Source organism: Platalea leucorodia (genome assembly GCF_965183815.1).
Source record: "Platalea leucorodia genome assembly, chromosome: 22".
NCBI lineage: Eukaryota > Metazoa > Chordata > Aves > Pelecaniformes > Threskiornithidae > Platalea > Platalea leucorodia.
In genome coordinates, this window is record NC_138844.1 from 6,361,228 (window position 1) to 6,382,169 (window position 20,942).

The window sequence follows — 20,942 nt, forward strand, 5'->3', positions numbered from 1 at the left end:
TCCCTGTAGGTATTGTGTTTGTACGCTGATTCACACAAAGCATGCGCTATAATTTCGGGTGGGTGGCTGTGTGTTAGATTTTGTTTCAGATAGTATGTTGCTGGCTACTCAGTGAGTGAGACTCATTTTAATAGTTCCTCTTTGTTCTTTGTAGTCATTTTTTGTCCTGAAAACAGGTGGTGAAAGCACCACCTAGTTACTCTGTTATAATTTCAGAGTTGGAGAAATATGAACTCAGGCACCCTGTGCATGAGTCTGGTTTCATTTTGCCTGCAGAACTGCCAGTAACTGACACTTTTGGAAACAGAATCTCTAAGAATTTAGGTCCTTCCCTGCAAAGAAAGCTTGTCGTGGGCACTGTCTTTCAGAATGCTTAGTGGGAAACCTCAATAGAATAACCTTTGAAGAAGCAATGATATTTCTGTTTTCAGCAGACTCTTAGTATGACTTCCAGGAAATAATCCTATGTCTTGCACAGAGCGATGGACATGCAATGGTGTAGTTTTAAAGTTGTGATTTTTTTAAATTTCGTGCAAATTTCCAGTCACTGAAAGATTATTTTAAGATGAAATGGATGTGTAGAATCTATAGGGCATCACTGACTCTGTCTTGGGAGAGGAGAGCAAAAGGATTCAGCTTTTCAACTTAGCAAAAGGGAGGCTAAGGTGATTATCAGCTCGCTCTTGAGGAAGGAGATGCCAGGGCTGTTTAAAATGAAGGACAATCCTGTTGTCCACATAGGAAAGGGCATAATCTGGTTTTGAGTGTATTTGGGCTGGAAACTAAGGGGAGCTTTTTATCTATGGGAGGCATAAGGGTCTGGAAGGTGCTTCCATTGCGGGGGTGTTGGATGGAAAAGAGGAAGAGTTTTGAGATCGACCTTGATCAGTTGATGGTAGGGATTTTATCCTCGTATAGTAGAGACTCAGCTGTGATGACCCTTTAGATCCCCCTTGCCTTCTCTCTTTTGTCTCTAACACTGCTGCACAATCGCAGCATTTCTGTAAGAGAACAGGATGTGATGAACCCTTCTTCAGAAATGAAATTTTGCCTTTAAATAACTTTTGGGAAACATAAATTTTAAGCCTGAATGACAAGGGGCCTCTTTATGTGAGAGTTAAACTTCATCTCTACTTGGAAGTTAAAACTTACTAGTTCATTTTGTCGGTGGTTTCTTCATTTATGATCTTACTTATGAACAGCTTGCAGTTGTGGCTGGAGCAACATTTTCTCTCTTAGCCACAACGATTATGAGACCCATAAAAGTTACTAATGCGTGTTATGGCTGACTGAAGGATCATGGAAAGCCATTTACCCTATTTCTTGATACCCCCACAGACATTTTCATAGATACACTGGAGATAATGTAATACTTTGATCTTCATAATTATGATTGTTCTTTTATTGGTAGCTCTCTAATTATCTGCACGTCAGAACCAGTTGCTTTGCATATGTTACTGAAACTGAGTCATCATTATTAAAAAATAAAAATTATTTTCTCACAGGGTGTGATTCCTTAGTCATATTTTCCTCATTAGATTGTTGAAATGCACCTTTATTCTTCCCTATGAGATGTTTATTGCTGATTGTCATTAATGCCAGAGGTGTTGATTTTATATCTCCTTCTCAGCATTGTTGCATCATAACATCTGACCCAACAATTCCAAACATTTCCCAATGCTGTAACTTCATACCATCAACAGGTGCCTTTTCCCTGTCTCTCGGTCCCTCTCTCCTTTTTTTTGAATAGCTGATCTAACTATGCTTACTGCTGTAACCGTATCACGACGACTTAAACTTTAATCTTTCTATTCTGTAACTCATGGGTATTTCCATGTCTTCTATGCGTTTTTGGTCCACCATCCTGTGGACACGGCTCTTTGGCCCGAGATGGCTGTTGTGACTCAGTTTGGACATACCGATGTACTTCACAAGCCAAAAGAGCCAGGTCTCTCAAGGTGCCGTTAACATTCATAACCCGTGCGATGACAGAAAGGGGTCAGACATTTTCTGTTGTAGAGAGGCTCCTCAGCCATCTGAAGAGACCGTTCGAGCTTTGAAATCATATCTTCCCCTGGAAGACTTTTTGCTCATAATGCACCCCATGAAAAATCAGAAAAGTTGGTTTGAAGTAGCGATGTTAGGAGGCCTTTCCAGGTGCTGTTTACTCGCTGGTGAAATTGGATGCAGAGCCACAAACAGATACTCCCACCTGGCAAAAGAACCAAAAGTAGTCAGTGGTTTTCACAGAGATCCATGACTGGATATATGTCTGTAGTCACACAAGAGGGAGGGGACAACCTCAGAAACAACTACCCGTAATTAATGATGAGTCAGCTGTGGCCGTGGTAAGAAGAGTGCTGCTCCCAGGAGTTTCATCAGGAGCTGCATCTGGGCATTCCTCATCCGTCGCCCATCACCCTCCAGCACCACTCACCCGTGCATTTCTTCAGTTTGTTCAGAGATGAACTATTTCCATAGCCCCAGATTCTATTCTTATTTTTCTCTTATGTGACTCCCTGGGATGGACCTTTATACCTTGCATATGTGTAGACCTACAGAAAATCCTATTAAATATGAGCTATTTTAATTCTACAGTCTATCTAAATTGTTAGTTCGGTAGCCCTTCCTACCACTTGAAAAAGGAAAAGTTTAAATGTAATTCCCAAGAGAAATTAAGCTCTTCCAGTATAGCAATCCTTTCCTGTTCTCTTTCTCCCTACCTGCTAGAATATGCTGTTATTATCAATGACATTAGCTAATCGAATTCTAAATTCCTCCCTACCAAAGCCCTTTTTTTTTCTTTCCTGTAGATCTTTTCAGAACAATAAGCAGCTATCGCTTTTTCTAAGAACCATGGATGAAGTGAAGCGAGTGCCCGGAGCAGACAGTGAGACCAAGATACCCGGTCGAACATATTACAATGTTTCTGGAGCATCTGCCAGCCTTAGACGGAGGCAGTGAGGCACGCCGTGCTTTCGGCATGCCTACGGCATGTTCCAGGCATTTTCCCCAGGACAGCTCTTGCCCCATAGGTAGAGGGAGGTTAGCGCCCCGTGAATCAGCGGTGATACGCAAAAGGCGTTGTGCTGTCGGCGGCAGGAGGACTCCGCCGGTGATCGAACCCTGCTGCAGCGACTGGCAGTTTTGCAGTGTGTCCGCTCCTTTCAGTCTGAAGATTTTGCATAGCTTCGGTTTGGCAGATTTAACTTAAGACTTTTCATAGTGCTGCCTATTTCACAAAGACCTTACACTCTTACAAATTAGTTCAGAAATGGGGAAAGACATACTGCAGCTCTGGTGTTCCCTTGAGTTCTCTGGATGTGGAAGACTCTATTTTTGATCATTCTGATGCTTCTGTGTGCTTCTGGAAGATTAGAAGGAAGCAAAATAACCTTTCAGCGCTTATTTATATACGCTAACTGTAGTTCAAGTTTCCTTAATCCTGCCTCAAAAAAGATGTCTTCTTAAGCTGTTTTGCTTAAGTACAGCTGAGATGTGAATGAATTCTGGCAGCCTTTGGAGATGGAAGTCATGTTTGCATTTGCTTTACATCACTTTCTATACTGTTAAAACCTGAAATGAACTTTTTTCCTTTGGAGAAGGGCTTTCGTTCATACAAATTCCTGATGCTGGACTGAAAAAAGTCAGTTTGGAAACCCAGTTTTTCACCATGAATAGAAAGTATCTCTTGTTTGTGGATACTTACTGCAGACTGCAGTTACGATACTGTGATGGCAGGGCCAAGCCACATGATTACTTAAAGAAGACCTAACCTAAATAATAGTCTTGTAAGTTGTTTATGATGAGAAAACCTTTCATTCCATTGCCCTAACAGAACAACACCCTCAGCCTTAGATAAAACAGCAAATGCCAGAGACCAGATTCAGTGGGTGGAGATGGGAACAACAGGCACTTGTGACTGGATGAGACCCGGCTGATTTTGTGCGTCTGATGCACACAGTTATAGATTGAAAAGGGCTTCACTATCGTCTTCAGAAAGCAAAATATGTATAAAATAGCTGTTCTAATTTAGTATTGCCCTCTCATCTCCAATTTTATTGTATATTTTATCTTCTTATGCAGAAAAATAAAGTATAGAAAATACTTTCAGTGGATGAAATGTGTCTCTCATTCCTCTTGAGGCATAGTATCAGCCAGTTGAGTGCACTGACAAAAATTGGGTTCTTGGTATTATATTGGTATTTAAATTGAAATTTCTATCATAAAACATAGGAATGTTTTTGGTGCATGACACTGAAGGAAACAGGCACATTGCCTTGTTGGCTATATTTCCTAACAGAAGTTAGCAATACGTAATTCTCTGCGTAGTCAAAGGTGTAGAAATGCTTGCTGTCAGGAAACTCAAAGGTACTGGAACAGCCTATACTGAGTCACACCTTCCCGCAGGAACTCTAGCTACGATGAGCTGAGTAAAGCCGAAGATTAATGGACTCAGATGAGTCATTGTAGTGGCATTGAGCACAGTTTAGTACATTAACAGTTAATTAAATACTCTTCAGAGAGTTAACCATCATTGGTATTTTCTTTTGCCTTTCACTCGCATCATTCAGAGTGTCTTTAGTAAAAAGCAGCAAGGCAAGGGGCCAGAAAGCAATCTGTTAGTGGCCATCAGAAAACAAAATGGTAGATGGTTTGTCATTTCACAGGAAGGAGAAGAATTGTGTCAAGAACTGATTTCTGTTTTCAGCCTTACGCCTCGTGCCTTCGAGCAGAGTTCTGGCAGTCTCGCCTGACTGGCAGTTCCCATAGGCAGAGCTTGGAAGATGTCGTACGGCCTTCATACAGCCATGCTCAGCATTAGTGACATTTCCTGTAACTCAGTGATGTTATCTTGGCACGGTGTCCGTTTTCTTAGTGCAAAATAGATTGTTCTGAGACTATGTTCCGAAGTATGATAGGACAGCCTGTATTTGATCGGTTAGCTTGATAAATACCTGTTCAAAGTTTGTTAAATTAAATTTCTCAGACACTTCATTTGCATTGCAGAAGTCAAGTTTTATTAGAGGCAGTGTTATCAGCAGAATTTAAGCCTTTAAACAAAGAACCAGTTGACAAAGGCAAGTTGAGTAAGAAAGAGAAGCATTGCAGAGTGGAAGAAGGGGCGATGAGGCAGGTGAGCAGGCACTCCTTCCTCCTTGTTCCAGCTGCATCAGCTGTGCTGCAGAAGTGCTCGGTTCAGTCTCTAGTTGTCCACGTTCAATGCGTCTTGGCTGGGAGGATGCCAGTATCGCTGCCGTTGCCTAGCACACTCTTGACTGTCCTGTGTAACGACAGAGCAAATCATTGCCTTAAGGGGAAATCTGATCTTTCCTGCTGAACTGAATTCTCTCACTTAACATGCTGTGTTGTCAAGAGCGCAGTGGGAGAAGCTCAGAGGCTCCAAGCCCAGCAATACCCTGGGCACTTTCTCAGAGCTGTATTTTTTTTTTTTCCAATGAGCAAAAAAGCATACCCCATCCTCTAAAGTTTATAATCTGTATTTTGTATTTAGGTAGAGTGAGGGGCAAGAAAGACTTTCTGTATTTTAACCCCTGATTCCTCTGTGACAGAGTCAATGAGGTTCTCTCACACCTGGGCCACTGGATCTGGAAATCTTGCCCAGCCCAAAATACAAAACTTTTTTCTGACAATATATATTGTAGTCATGTAGTCGTGTAGTGTGATGGAACCCACTAATAGACATCCTTACAAAGTGTTGTCTTACCTGTCATGTCACCACACTGGGAATGAGAGTAGGAAGTAGAAGAATATGAATGGGATGATTTTCCACCTCCTTGGTAAGATCCTTGGGAGGTACTGTAAAAGGAGAATAATTAATTCACAAAAAAGTCTCTAACCACTAGATATTCAGTCAAAAAAGATGCTGATGTAGTTCCATGGGCAGGAAGCCCCTATTAGCAATTAAATACACAAGGATTTTTTTATTCCCTTGCTCTAGTATGGAATACGTACACAATGTCTTGCTGTCCCTCCTGCAGCAGTGCCCGGTACTGAGCAATCTCCTGTTCCAGGCGGGTCTTGATGCCCAGGAGCATCTTGTACTCCTGGTTCTGGCTCTCCATCTCACAGCGGATGCTGGCCAGCTCCTCCTCTACAGCGTGAATCTGCCCTTGGATTTGTTGCAGCAGGCAGCCGTAGCGAGATTCGGTTTCTGCCAAGGAGTTTTCCAGGGAGTTTTTCTGGAAGTGGAAATGCAGGAGTTTAGGACCAGAGCTCTGCCCCTCCCTGCCCAACGCGGGAGTTTCCCGTTGCGAGGAGGGAAGGGCCCTCGGCGATCCTGCCCCACGTACCGTGCTGAGCTGCGCCTGCAGTTCGATCTCCAGGTTCTGCATTTCGCGTCTCAGCTCCGTGAGCTGGTGGCTGCTCGCCTGGATGTCCTGGCTGCTAGAAGTGACCTGCCGGTTGACTTCTTCAATCTGCGGGAGTCAAACCCCAAAGAGACTTTCTGAGTGAGAAGATCCCCTGAGGGAGCAGATTGGCTGACTGAGACCTAGGGTGGCCAGGGAGCCTCTGCCTTTCACCCTGTCCTCACGGAGGACAGCCTAGTCCTTGCTCCGTAGGTCCTGACGTTCCACCCGCCTTTGCGCCTCAGACCTGGCCCGTTCCCCCTCTGCCACTGCGGTCTTTCCCAGCAGCCCTTTCCTTCCCGTTCCCCAGCTGTGCAAGGGAGGAGCGGGTGAGCAGCCTCCCCCTTTTAGCCAACGGCATTGCGTGCCCAGTGCCAGGGTGTCGGGGTTTCCCCACCGAAGGAGACTCCGCTTTGTGCGTTGCTACGTACCTTGACTTCATACCACTGCTCAACCTCTCTGCGGTTCTTCTCGATGATCTGCTCGTATTCGTTTCTCAGGTCGTTCAGTATCTTTGTCAAGTCTTCGCCAGGGGCAGCGTTGACCTCCACGCTCACGTCGCCACCAGTCTGGGCCTGCAGCTGTCTCATTTCCTGCAGAGAGTCCCAAGAGAGAAAGAGCGAGCACGGGTCATTTCTTGTGTTGGGGACAGCGGGCAAAGCAGTATCAGGGAACAAAGGGATGGCAGGCACGTGACATAAGGCCGAATTGGCTTGATATGTGACTTTGGGAACCCTGAAGAATGCAAGGACTGTGTCTTGGCCATGCTACTTATCACTGGATCGTACCTCCTCATGGTTTCTCTTAAGAGCGATCAGCTCATCCTTCAGGGACTCTAGCTCGGATTCCAGTGAAGATCTAACCAGAGTCAGGTCATCCAGGATGTTTCTCAAGCCATTAATATCACCCTCCACGGTCTGACGGATGACCAGCTCATTCTCATACCTGTACCACAGACAAGAGAGACAGAGAAATGGGGAAATGAGATGATGACAGTCAATAGCACGCATCTTTCCAAGGTCAGTGTGCCAATAAAGACTCAGTAACACCACTGGGGGCAATGCTGCCTTGTTTCCTGAGATTATGAGCGAGATTTGAAATGCATGTAAGGTTCACAGAGAGGCACTCACTTCATTCGGAAGTCATCAGCAGTCATCTTGCTGTTATCGATGTCCAGAAGCAGTCTGTTATTGTCCACAGTGGCAGAAATGATCTGCAAAAGGGGAAGTTGGAGAGGAGTCTTTCTGTGTTCAGGACACCCAGGACAGGAAGAAAGAAAACCCAAATCTTTGGTAGAGCTTTGTTGCAGGTCTTGGAATTGTTTCCTGCAGTAATGCAGGGGCCATATGAGAGGTAATGCTCCAAATCTACTTTTCAAGGAAACTCAGACTATCTCAGACCATCCTCCCAAATCCCTACTCTTTGCTTCTCTTTCTCAAGCTAGGGAGAGTTCCCCATGTCTCCCAAGGAATGTATTCAGCCCTTTTCCTGCAATGTGCTTCTTCACGGCCTGTTTACTCTGTTTTCTTGGTACCAGTGATTGTAAGGGAAGGCCTTGGTCCTTCCATCTGGTACATGTAGGGGTGTGCAGAGACAAAGGGAGTTCAGATCTTGCAGTCCAGGTGCTTTGGCTTTGCGCTCCATCCAGCTGAACTGGGTGGGAGCAGAGGGAAAGACTGGAAACCACACACGCCTGGTCTGGAGCCACCTGTGCAACGTGGGATTTCAGTGACGTGCGGCAGCACGTTTGGGCCTGGTGGAGCCGTCCGCGATGCCTCGGGCTGTGCCCCCCGAGCGCATCCCTGTCGCTTGTGGGGTGGCGTGGGGGTTTGCTTCCCCAAGAGACGGGAGGCGCGGCTCAGCAGGCTTCTGCCTGCGGTACCACCAGCCAGGCCGTCCGGGAGCTCCCTCCCACCCCTTTAGAGCCAGCGCCAGAGGGAAGGAGGAGGTCCCCACCAGTGCGAACAGCGTGCGGGGGATGGCGCCACGTTAGTCGGGGCTATCCTACCTGATTTTGGAGTTGTTCGATGGTCTGGTAGTAGGAGGTGTAGTCCTTTGAAACACTGGGAGCTTGTTTCCTGTACCACTCCCGTATGTGGTGCTCGAGCTGAGCGTTCTCTTCCTCCAGCCTTCGCACTTTGTCCAGGTACGCAGCCAGGCGGTCGTTGAGGTTCTGCATGGTCACCTTCTCATTGCCGCTCAGAAGCATGTCCCCCCCAGCACCGAAGCCTCCGGCAAAGCCACCACCGAAGCCTCCTGTAAAACCACCACCAAAGCCTCCTCCCAGGCCTCCGCCAAAGCCACCCGTAAGGCTGCCAGCGCTCATGCCCCCTCCGTAGCCCATGCTGCACGCTCCCCCACCATAGCTTCCACCGCCTATGACAGAGGAGGCATATCGCCTGCAGGAGACGGAGGAGCTCCTGCCACTGCCACCACCGCAGCCGCCGCCACCTCCGCCGCTCCTGTACGAGGTACTAGATGTTCTCTTGATGGTGCAGCTCATGGTGGAAGTGATCAGGTATCCAGCCCCAAATGCAAAGCCCGCTGCACAGCTCGACCCAGAGAATCAAACTGCAGCCTCCTGTCCTCGCTGATGGCTCTTTATACCTTGCTGGTGGGTGTCACCTGCAAGGCAGTCCAGCTTCCCATGAAGTCTGCCAGCCTCAGTGCTCATGCCAAAAGTGATGTGCTAAGGAAATTTTGTCTGAGGTAAGTAAAATGCATTACCATTGTGTTCAAGTATGTCTCTGTTGATTCACACAAAGCATGCACTGTAATTTTATGTGGGTGGCTCTTTGTTGGATATTTTGTTGGATAATATGATATCTCATAGCTTCTATTAATCTGGCAATATATCGCTAGTAATAGGAGTTAATGAAGGCTCCGCCTTGTTGTCTGCCTCCTTCAGTCTTCTGTGTGGCGAAATTCAGTATTTCAGCCTTTGTCTTCCTCCTGTGATCACAGACAGTGATTCGTAAGCTTAGCAGCCTCCGAGGGACTCCCATTCATTAATTTATTCAAAAGTTACATTTGCTCTTTAGAAATCTGCTTTCATTTACTGAAATAAATTATTAATTTTTAAAACTGCATTCCCACGTCTGTTAGAGAAGAGAACTTTACACTGAATTTTTTACTCTGTTGTCACTGCTAATATTGTGGAAGGTTCTGCTGGTATTTAACTTCTTCTGAAAGTGCAGGATGGTGATTTCAGTCATTTTTCTTGTTGAAGAAATCAGGGTGACAACCACAAAAGTAGTATTTTGCAAGGGATAACATATAAAATCTCTTCCTATAAAACAGCCATTAATTTTATTTTAGCTATTTTAAATGGACTCAGAGGAAATTGAGAGGAGAAATTTCTGATATTTCATATTTTCATAATCATATTAAAAATAGCCATTTCTCAGAATATGTCCTTCAATTCTATAATGCAGTAAAAAAGTCTGATGAAAAGATATAGCGCCAAAGATTAGATCTGAAAAAATATAATAATTATCTGAACTTGTTACAGTGAATTGTGTTTGCCAATGTGAGAGAATATCTTGCAACACAAAATACAGAGCAAGATACAATTGGGTATTTTTTTCCACCGCCTATGCAATATGGGATGTTCAGTGAGTTGCTTTTTCCGTCTTTACTAATCAAGCTTCTATGAAACTGAGAAAAGCCTTGAACAGAAACAAATTCTCGGGTTTCCAGCTGTGCATTAAATATAACTCCTCCAGAAGAGTCATTTGGCTGGTACAAAGGAAGCACAAGGAGCTGGTGGAACCTCCTGTGAATTACCGCCTCAAAATCAGCTTATCCACAGCGAGGGAGGATGAATTCAACCTGGAAGTGTTTTAAGATGAGATTCCGTGGTACAGAAGAAGAAATAAACTCATTGAAATTAGCGCAATAAGAGTGAGAAGGGATTGAGTCACCTTACGGATGAAGGTACCCATCAGAGGAGGGAGTGGGATTGTTTGAGTTGGAAGACAGTGTGCCTGGATGTGCCCCGTGGGTGTACAAAGAGCTGGGGCTGAAGTCCGGAGCAGGAGCACCTTTCGATTGTGCTTTGCTCTGGGCATGTAGGTGCTGCCGTTCAGCTTCCCAAACGCCCGGCGAAACGGCGCTCCTACCTGCCTGCCTCCGGAGCCGCGCGGGGGCCAAGGAGACTGCGTACGGCCAAGATTCCCGCTCCCACCGTGCTTCTGAGAACCGACAGACAGCTACTCGAAAATAGTACAGCTTCGCGTTGGATGAAGCCATATTCTGCAGAGTCTTCTCTTTGGGTTTTTTTTAATAGGTTTATGATTTTACAATAGGCTTTCATATATCCGTATATCTAATTTTCTTCTTTTATTGTAAGATTTATATAGAAAGGCTTGTCAACAAAATACTGTTGAATTGGAAGGGGAGGGGTGTGAACTGTTACCACGAGAATGTTATCTGCTATCTGTAGAAGTGCTTAGTTTTTAGAGACTTAGTATGTGATGAGACGTAAACTTGGGGTGCTGAATCCCAGAGCTTGAATTCAGCTGCCTAAAGGCACGTCCTTGTAGGTGCTGCTGGTGGCTTCCACAGACCCTGGAGGTGTTTGCTCCGACTCCAGAGGGAAAGGGACTTCAGTAGGTGGGAAATGCTCCTTAAGAGAGAAACAAGATTTTGAACTTAAAGTGAAACCGAATCATTAAAAAATCTGCAAAATTGTGACTTATCAACTATTTGTTAACTAACTTTAATTAGAAACACCTTCATGTCAGTTGTGATTTTGCATACTGCTGTGTTTAGAGAGAATGCTATCATATCCTTGGTCACGATGTGCCTCCTTCTGGGGGTGGAACACTCTTGGGTACTACCTAGTGCACGTGCAGAAGTTTTTCTATACCTTTTCCACCATCCCCTGAATCTTTTCCTGCTCTATCGTGTTATTTTTGAGACAGGGTCACCAAAGTCACAGCGCTCAAAATACAGCCCAGGGTATGCATGCGCCTCAGACTGATACAGTGGAATTAATGATGTTCTTCATTTTGATCTTCTGTATATTGAATGGAGAATCATCTCTGCAGCCACAGCCTTCAGGGGGACATAACCCCAAATTTCATAGTTCTCCATGGAAACCCCAGCCAGATTCCATTCATCCAAACATTCTCACTGTCTAGAGCCACAGGGTTTTCCTCAGTCTTTGGTCTTCAAGATACAGTGAGATTCCTTATTCCCCTCTCATACTCTCTTCTAATTTCCTCAGCCACACCAGTGACTTTCTGCTGAAACTCCTTCATTCCCTCAAGCTGGGTCTCCTACTAGATGCTGTCTCCATTCTGCCTATTTTAACCCCTTCTGAACTTCATCGTATGATGTGTAGCACTTACTGCCTGTTGGGCAGCAAGGTAATTACCAGACAGGAAAATAAATACTCTTTAAAGGTTAATTTAAAGTGTAGATTGACAGCTGTGGAGGCAGTTGTAACATAGAGGGTGCAAGAGGTACCCTCTAGAGGGCTCTGGCATAAGCGCACTTGATTACTTTGCAATAATCCACGTGCCATTTGCTATGAACATCACATCTCTTTCCAGATGATGTGTGTAGTCCAAGTATCTAAAACAAAGAAATAGAAATCAGCGCTACTAGAATCTCATTCCTGTTGTGTGTCACTGGAAGTATTTGTGTAGCACAAACAAGTCTGCAAAACCTGGTTCATGCAAGCCCAACACAAACAAATACAGACTTCGGTTTGGTGTAGGTCAAGTATTTCTGTTTCCCTGAATGGTTTCCAAGTGTTGAGAAAGTTCGCATGGCAATGTGACCTGTATTTCTGGAAATTAATTTTGCGTCTATTCTCTCGATCCACACCCTTGTGCGTCAACCTGTTTCACCTCTCGTCAATGGTGCCAGCTCCTGTTCCACACAAACCGCGTTTGCTTTGACTCTTTACTCCCCACTGCAGGCCGCTCCCCGAGCACACAGCCCTGCACCCGCAGTTCAGCCTGCAAGTTCACGTGCGAGTGAAACACACCCCTCACTTGTGCAGCCCAGGGTAACTGTGGCCCCTCGTTTGCCCGGGATACTCTGCTCGCCTTCGGAGCTCGGGCCGCTGTGTGCCTTTTTTTAAAACTTGGCTTCACCATAGACGTACTCTCTGGGCTGGGGCTAGGGCAGAGCCTTCTGCAAACAGCTGCGTGAGCGGAGCCTGCCTCGGGGCGACTATGGGGAGACTGGCATGCCGGGCAGGCGTTAGGATTTTATGGTAGGATTTTATGTTCCTTTCCAGGTTTTCCACTGCTGGGTTTACTTGCGAGCTGCACAGCCTATAGTTGACGTCCGTTCCGTGTTGTCCAAGTGGCAGCTGTACAATGCACTAAGACTTTCAAGTGAGTCTGAGGAATTCAGATGCCAACTTCTCATTAAAATTGATAAAGCTGTGGTTTACGATCTGCCTACTTAGGCAGCCCTCTCTCTTCCAAAATATCATGCAGAAATTCCTGAGATTCCTCAAACGCACCAGAGACTGCTTCAAAAGGCCTAGGACAATACATTGCGTTTCCTTTGATCTCTGAATTTGTTAGTCCTCAGAAGGCAAAGGTTTTTTTTTCAGCTAAGTCTCTGGAAAGGGGTTTTATCCATGGGGGTGGGCTGCAATGAAGCAAGCTGCTGTTTGTTTTCGTGAACAAAGTTGTCCTAGTTGCTGGAGAAAGCTATACTAGAATTTCTTTGAAATAATGACTATAAAAAAGCATATCAACAAGCTGGACAGAAGCAAATGCAACTCCCAAAAGATAGCTAATAACAAGAGAGTGCTTGCTGATTATTTGTTTGGTGAGTTGCTCCGAGCCGTTGGAGCAGCCAAGCAATCAAATTTTTTGCAAACTGGTCAGGAATGTTTTTAAGTAACAGCTGGATGTGGCTGAAAGAGTTTGTGTTCGTTTTCTTCACAGTACAGATCTTCCTATACCCAAAAGTGAACATTCCCGGTACTTTCAGATGTACTTTGTTTGTCACAGGTAGAAGGCAAATATTGCTGTTAGTATTAACATTTTATGGAGGAGGACTTTGTAAAGATCCTGTAAATTATATTTCCTCTTAACTCCTTTTTCTTGTCTGTTCAAAAACAGATCGCTAGTTTGTGCATTTCCAGTTTAAACCAATGAGTGTCAGATAAGTTTTTGTGAATCACAAATTGAAACATTCAGTTTACAATCATGGTTCTGTAATCATTCATGTTTCCTTGTGTCAGGCCTGGGTGCGCACTCATCTGATGCCAACTTTATTAGCGTTCATATAGTACTGAGCTTCTGCAGTCTGTTCTGGCCGATATTCGACTGCTGTTGGGTCTTAGAGCGCAGCGCCGCAAGAGTATCTGGCACGTCATTAAAAACCAAAGGCACAGCACAGGCTGCTCGAGGCAGATGATGATCTGCCCTGAATGCCCCAAAATTGTGCTTTAACTCTACATTTCATTATCAACTATTGTAATGTATCATCAACTTTTCTGCCTGGAGGCATGTGTTGGCATGGCTTTGTATTTTCTTTTTAAGTGTTTGCACTTACAGAATGGAAGAAAACCTACACACAGGATTCTGGTTGCATCAGACAGAAAGGAAGTTTTATTAGCGACATTTTCCTGACCCAGAACAACCCAAGTGACAAACAGATTGAATCTGTAAAGCAAGTAGCTCAAGTGCCAATGATTGAAGCCGCAAGGCATTCCGGGCAGAGGGAGCGCAGAGCGTGCGGGCAGGCGGGCGGGTGGCCCAGCTGAGTAGCTGTGATGGGCCTTTCTGGATAGGTGGCATCAGCAACGTCGAGGAACTGTTAGGAGCATCTGTCTTTCCTCAGGAGCATGGGGAATGCAGGGGATTCGGGCCAATTTCTGTTCGAAAGGTCTTGCACTGTAGTTTCCTCAATGTATATTCTTAGTCAAAAGATTTTCTTCCATACCCTGTTTAGAAATAAAGCAAGCATTACTTTCTTCAGTACTGGCACTGAATCTCTGAGGCACCAGTATTTACCAGGCAGAAAAGAAGCTTGATTATGTGATAGGTGACCGTAAGCATTCCAAAAGCAGAAAGGAAAACTTCAGCATGGTGCAAAAGCAGCGGTATTTATGAGGTTCTGCAAAGAATGAGAGATGAAGAAAAACAAGTGGGGTTTTAACACGACTAGCTCATGTCACCCACGAAATTGAATAGAAATTGAATGTGTTTCTTAAGCAGAGTTGATCCTTTGCACACAAATAGGAAAGAATTTTTAATAAAAGTAAATCTAACGCTTCCCAGAAATTTTAGTTTATCCTCAGTACTGCTAACGTCCAGGAGAGGATGTTGATAGGGTGTATAAATTAGTAAGGATGGGACTGAGAGAACAGTGTGACCATACAGCAGTTCTCACCTTGGCTTTCACCACCACTCCTGCAGGACTGAGACTGAGAAGATGAAGAGTAGGAGTGGGAACCGCTGATGCCTCCTGAGATCCTTCCTCCTCCTCCTCCTCCTCCAACAACACTACTGCATCCACCACTGCCTCCCCCTCCTATTCCTCCACTTCCTCCTCCCATTCCTCCTCCTCCCATTCCTCCTCCTCCCATTCCTCCTCCTCCTCCCATTCCTCCTCCCATTCCTCCTCCCATTCCGCTGCTGGAAGAAATGCTACCACCTCCATATCCACCACTCATGCTACCACCTCCTACTCTTCCTCCTCCAGAAGAATAGCCACCACCTCCTGTTCTACCACCTCCCATGCCTCCTCCCATGCCTCCTCCCATGCCTCCTCCCATGCCTCCTCCCATGCCTCCTGCTGGGATTCTGCAAAGAGAGAGAAAGAAGGAGAAAAAACGTTACTATCAAATGCATTTTTGATCTCAGAATGACAGATACTGCACGAAAGCCTGCACTTCTCTTGTCTGTACTTCTCCTTTTTAGAACCTGGCACAGATCAGCAATACAACCGATGCCATGCCACAAATCAGCCTCCCTTTCAATTTCAGCCTGAATGCAAGAGTTTTTGCTTTTCGCACATTCTGCTCAGATATTTCTTGCAAGATTTAGCATTGCTGCTTTATCAGCGTATGATGTCACTGCGCTCCAAATTGGAATGGCAGAAAATGAAGCTTTAGATGTTCTTTCAGGCACCACTTACGAGCAGAAGCAGGCTCACTGCTTGAACTTTCAGAGAATTGCACACTGAGACTTTTATGAAGGTTTGGAAAACTATGGTCATTTTTCTGGCTTACAGTCTTTTCCAAGGTGACTTCTGTCTGTTCAGTTCCTGGCCTTTTCTGGAACCTTCTGGTGAAGGTAAGGCTCTGTACGTGGGCTTCCCTGTCCAGCCCCAAATCGGTAGTTCAGAATTTCTGCGTTAATTTTCCCTCACATGATTTATATGCTGAACAGGTTTGCCCAGAAGGGTATAGTACCTCAAACCTGGGAGGCGATTGGTCAGGATAGCTGAATTAGCCTCATGCCGGTACAGAATGTGCTCTGCAAATCTAGCCCGTTAATTTCCTGTCTTCGTGACTAATCTAGCAACCCTGGCTTCCACATAACGCTGTGTTCTTTTGTCAGTTTACATACACGAGGTCTTGCTGTCCTTCCTCGAGCAGTGCCCGGTACTGAGCAATCTCCTGTTCCAGGCGGGTCTTGATGCCCAGGAGCATCTTGTACTCTTCGTTCTGGCTCTCCATCTCACAGCGGATGCTGGCCAGCTCCTCCTCCAAGGGGCTGATCATAGCCTGGATCTGCTGCAGCTGCATGTTATAGCGACGTTCTGTGTCTTCCAAGTTGGATTGCAAAGAGTCGATCTGCAAATGGGAAACAAAATACAGTGTTTATGGGAACGTGGCAAGTTTAACTCATTTTCGTGGAAAAATCGGGGATCTTCACAAACCAGAAAAAAAGCCTATCTTTGAAGAAGAGTAATCTGGTATCCCATTCCCCAGAGATGGAGTACTTTCCAGGTGTAACCATTCTTTCATTCTAGTGACACATACAGCCTGTGTCACAGGTGAAGCAGAAGCAATACCTGTACTTACCATGCTGATTTGCGACTGCAGCTCAATTTCCAGGCTTTGATATTCACGTCTCAGCTCAGAGATCTGTTGGTTGCTTGACTGTATCTCCTGGCCACTGGAGTGGACTTGTTGATTAACTTCTTCCATCTGAAAAATTCACATACAAAATTGAGGCATCGTTGATAACAAAAAACATTGTGGGATTATTATAAAAGCACTGAGAAAGCAATTAATAAGAATGACGAAGGATGTAATGCAGACTGACTGTTTCCCACATGCCCCTCTGCTAACGCACTCTGCAATTCGCCTTGCTGCCAGAACACAGAGATCCTACATGCTTTACCACATAACCTTAATACTCCAGAACTGACCTGTTGCAGTAAACTGCTTACAGTCATTTGAAGTTAATGATGTCCCTTAAATAATACGTGATACATTGCCTTTCCTTTACTGGATGTAAATAGGTCCAGTTCTCTGTGAAAGATTTAGTAACCAAAAAATCCCAGTGCTTTACCTTGGTTTCATACCAGTTTTCCACCTCTTTCCGGTTGTTCTCAATAAGCCGTTCGTATTCACAACGCATTTCATTTAATTTTTCCATCAAATTAATGCCAGGAGTGGCATTGACCTCCACACTGACATCACCACTGGATTGTGTTTGCAGTCCTTTCATTTCCTGAAAAAAAAACCACAGAAAACCCCACCAGGTTCTCAGAGGGTGAAGGTCAGGAGAAATGTCGTAGTTTCAAATAAAGGAAAAGAGGGGGAGACAAATCCTCACAGGGGCGCATCGCTCCTGCAGAGGGGCCCTCATCTGCCCTTGGCCTGAAAGGGAACAACTCTGCCATTCCTAAGCCAAACTTTACAGTGAACAGCAGCCAGGCACCACATACACAGCGGCCCTGCCGTTTTCTCCTCAGGGTCATAAGGAATTCTATGCAGCGTGCTCTTTGTGAAAATCCTTTTATGTATTTTTCTTCTCATTGCAAATATCATTGCAGACAGCATCAATATTTCGAGTCCTCCTGATATTCTATCCAATTTTCCTTCCGTGAGTTCAGCAACAAATTTGTACTTTGTACTGAAAGCCATTCATTTCCCCGATCTCATTTTGCCACATGTTGACCTAGGTGCCTTACTACATCAGCTGTGGGCAGCTACGGATGCTACGTACTCCTGAAAATCAAAGCCAGATTGTGTCACATTGGATGATCAAAGCCAGCGGCCAAAATCTGGTTACTGCTAGTGGAAGAAATCCACAGGAAATTCTCTGAGTGTTGAGTTTTCGTTAGTTATTATTTTAAAGTGTGGAGAAACTTACCTCTTCATGGTTCTTCTTAAGATAGATCAACTCCTCTTTTAGGGATTCAAACTCTGTCTCCAAGTCAGATCTGGCTAGAGTCAGTTGATCCAAAAGTGGACGTAATCCATTAATATCACTTGCCACGCTCTGGTGGAGGGTATATTCAGTTTCATACCTGAAGGCAGACAAGACAGGTCGTAAAAGTGCTGCCAGACCTCTTTGTTTGTTATCGTGATTATGAACAGTTCCCATCAGTACATCTTTGGTCTTTAATCCCATTGCTCAATTCTTAAAAGAAAGGCCCTAATTCTCCTTCCATCTCCAATAGGTTTGTTTGATTTCAGTAGAATTTCTCACTGTGAGGTTTATATGAGGATTATGCTTATAAAGCTACATGCAAGGATGGAGAAACTTAAAATGTAGTCCTTTAAATGGCACTCTTCAGTACCTTGTCTGGAGAAAAATAATAACGGAAGACTAACAAAATCATTCTCAGAATGCTTTTCCCAACAATTCTATATGCTGTCAGCGGAGCCAAGAGGCTATAGCGTCTACAAAGATGAACTGGCAAGCTGAACTCGGGGGGGTAAAGGGAGGCAAGATGGAGCGAGAGAGGAAGGGAGAGACTCACTTCAGTCTGAAGTCATCCACAGTCATTCTGGTGTTGTCGATGTCAAGAAGGATCTTGTTAAGGTCCACATTTGCACCAACGATCTGAAAGGGAGAGGGCAGATGTTACTGGGTCAGTTGTCTTTTCAGTCTGACAAACAGAGAGAGGGAAGAAACACCTGGGCAGAAACACATTTCAGAATATCTTAATGGTAACATCAAGCCTGACTGGTGCTGCAGGAGCTAGAGAGAGAGAGAGAAGAGTTTATTGCTTCCAGTTAGAAGAAAGTGCCTTTGCCGTCAATTTTAGTTTACAAATATCCGTTAAAAATTTAATACCTTGTTGGAAAGAATAACTAAACAAACTCCTCCTATTGCAAAAACAGTGTGACAACATAATTACCATTGCATTTGGCAACAACCATATTCATGTAGGAGATACGGGACTATTACATGGCTGAGGGCTAGAATTAGACTAAATGCACAAAAAGATGCAATGAATATAGCCACTAGTAGCCCAACATAAGCAAGCCATGATTATATCTCCTGTTGAAGAGAGCGAGGAACTAAGAAGCAAGAGCCCAGCGTTGAAGGGAGCACTGGACAGGCCCCGTAACGGGTGCACGAGGAATGGTCTGCCACTGCACCAAACCATGCTACTGCGCCCAATACAAGCGTGCCAGAATATGCATCTCACCCACCCCAGAGAAACCCTGGTAGTCAGGCTTTGTCACCACACCGGTCTGCTTCCGGGCTAAAAGAAAGGAGGGAATATATTGCCCCAAGTAGGGATGTCGTGCTGCAGGAGGCAAGTGCCGTTCTAAGGAGAATCCGTTCAAAGTTAGTCAAATTACATCATACCTGGTTTTGCAGTTCTTCAATTGTTGTGTAATATTGGCTGTAGTCCCTGGAAAGAGTGGGACCGTGATTTTTATACCACTCCCTGATCATGTGTTCAAGTTGAGTATTTTCATCTTCCAAGTGTCGCACTTTATCCAAGTAAGAAGCCAGGCGATCGTTAAGGTTCTGCATGGTCAGCTTTTCATTTGTGGAGAGCAAGCCGGCATCTTCACCAAACCCCACTCCACCAAAACTACCTCCACCATAGCCACCACCACCACCAAAGCTGCCACCACCGAAGCCACCACTGCCACCACCAAAGCCACCACTGCCCCCGAAGCCGCTAAATCCACCTCCACTATATCCACCACCGCCAAAACTACCTCCACCGAGGCCAGCTCCATAACCACATCCCATTCCCCCGAAACCACCCCCGCCTGATCCAAATCCTCCTCCCATACTTCCACCGCTCATTCCTCCTCCATAACTACCACCGCTCATTCTCCCACCATAGCTACTGCGGCTAATCCTTCCACAACTGCCACTGCTAAAGCCCCCTCCGTAGTTGCTCCTGGAAACTCCTCCACCAAAGCTTCTCCCAGAAAAGCCTCCGCTTCCTCCAGAAGAGGTGTATTTTCTAGTGGACATTGAGGAGTATCCACCAGACTTGCGTACTCCACAGCTGCTACCCCCTCCACCACCTCCACCACTACATCCTCCACCACCTCCACCACCTCCACTGCTAATTCTAGTGGTACTAGTCAAAGACTTAGTGCCACAGCTCATAGTGACAGCAGGGAAGAGTCTAACCGCAATCCCAAATTTAGGTGCACAGCCCGATAAGATTCAGGACTGCAAATTTCCATCCCCAGCTCTCTGTATTTATACATTTGACAGTGGGTGTCACCACCAGGGTGTTTCCTTCTCCCAGGGCATTTACCAACCTTATTGTTTGTGCCAAGAATAATTTGCTGAACAATATTTTTGTGCTGCTATCGCAGGCAATCGAGCCTATTGCTGGGTTTATGGTGTTTGTTTAAGACCAAACATTTCATTTCTTTTTGGGTGGCATTCTTTTCATTTAGCTTTTTCTGGAATAGGTGGTCTTTTGCCTCGTGCAGCCTGGATCTGCTTTACAGCGGAAAAGCCACTTTATCCAGGTTTGGAGTGAAGCTAATGTTGAGATAATGTGCACCTGACGGAACTACACAGAGAGAATTCTTGTTCTCAGTTCTTCCCTGAAAGAAAGACGAGGCCCAAATCTCTCACGTTAGACTGCAGATTTATTTGTTCAATTATTAATCTACTTTCTTTGCTAAGACTTTTGTAGCTGCTATTGTCAAAGGCTATTGTTCTCTTTTGCTCTTTCATATTTTGTGCATTTAAGATCTTCTACACTGCTTATATTCTTTTTCTCACTATCCATGATAGTGCAAGGGTTTTATTAATAGGACTGCATAACTTGTCTGTTTAGATTGTCCAACTTGCGTATCCCTGCCATCACTTACAGAACATATTTATTTACAGGAGAAGTCTATTTCAGGCAATGCACTGGGATTCTTATTTAAACGTCAAAATCCTTCCTTTGTGAAGAAAGCGCTAGGACAGCACACTAGATAGCTAAGTCCTAGAAATCAAAGAGGAAAAAAATATTGGATTTTTTTCACCAAAGAGCTGTTGATCTAAAATAGTAGGAAGATTAAGGATACTTTAATTGTATTATAAACTCAACTGTAGCACAATTAGAAGCTGTATTAATGCAGACAATGACCTATAAACTACTGTGTGGGAAGACCTTTTATGGTTTAATATAAAACTGCTCCTTCTCTCT

At 44.9% G+C, this 20,942-nt stretch overlaps 2 protein-coding genes across 2 annotated transcripts; both read right to left on the reverse strand.

The window, feature by feature from the left end:
- Nucleotides 1-5,264: 5,264 nt before the first annotated feature.
- On the reverse strand, nucleotides 5,265-8,874 carry LOC309600135 (keratin, type I cytoskeletal 19-like; the record flags this gene model as incomplete). The annotated part of the gene is made up of 8 exons (XM_082332200.1): nucleotides 5,265-5,284; nucleotides 5,729-5,820; nucleotides 5,977-6,203; nucleotides 6,315-6,440; nucleotides 6,803-6,964; nucleotides 7,160-7,316; nucleotides 7,502-7,584; nucleotides 8,380-8,874. 8 exons carry the CDS (start codon nucleotides 8,872-8,874, stop codon nucleotides 5,265-5,267), a joined length of 1,362 nt encoding a protein of 453 aa, XP_082188326.1.
- A 5,392-nt stretch (nucleotides 8,875-14,266) lies between these two features.
- Nucleotides 14,267-19,897, reverse strand: LOC309599874 (uncharacterized protein; the record flags this gene model as incomplete). The annotated part of the gene is made up of 8 exons (XM_082331741.1): nucleotides 14,267-14,292; nucleotides 14,742-15,154; nucleotides 15,923-16,149; nucleotides 16,381-16,506; nucleotides 16,874-17,035; nucleotides 17,681-17,837; nucleotides 18,294-18,376; nucleotides 19,133-19,897. The coding sequence occupies 8 exons, from the start codon at nucleotides 19,895-19,897 to the stop codon at nucleotides 14,267-14,269; spliced, it is 1,959 nt and encodes a 652-aa protein (XP_082187867.1).
- Between the last annotated feature and the right edge of the window lie 1,045 nt (nucleotides 19,898-20,942).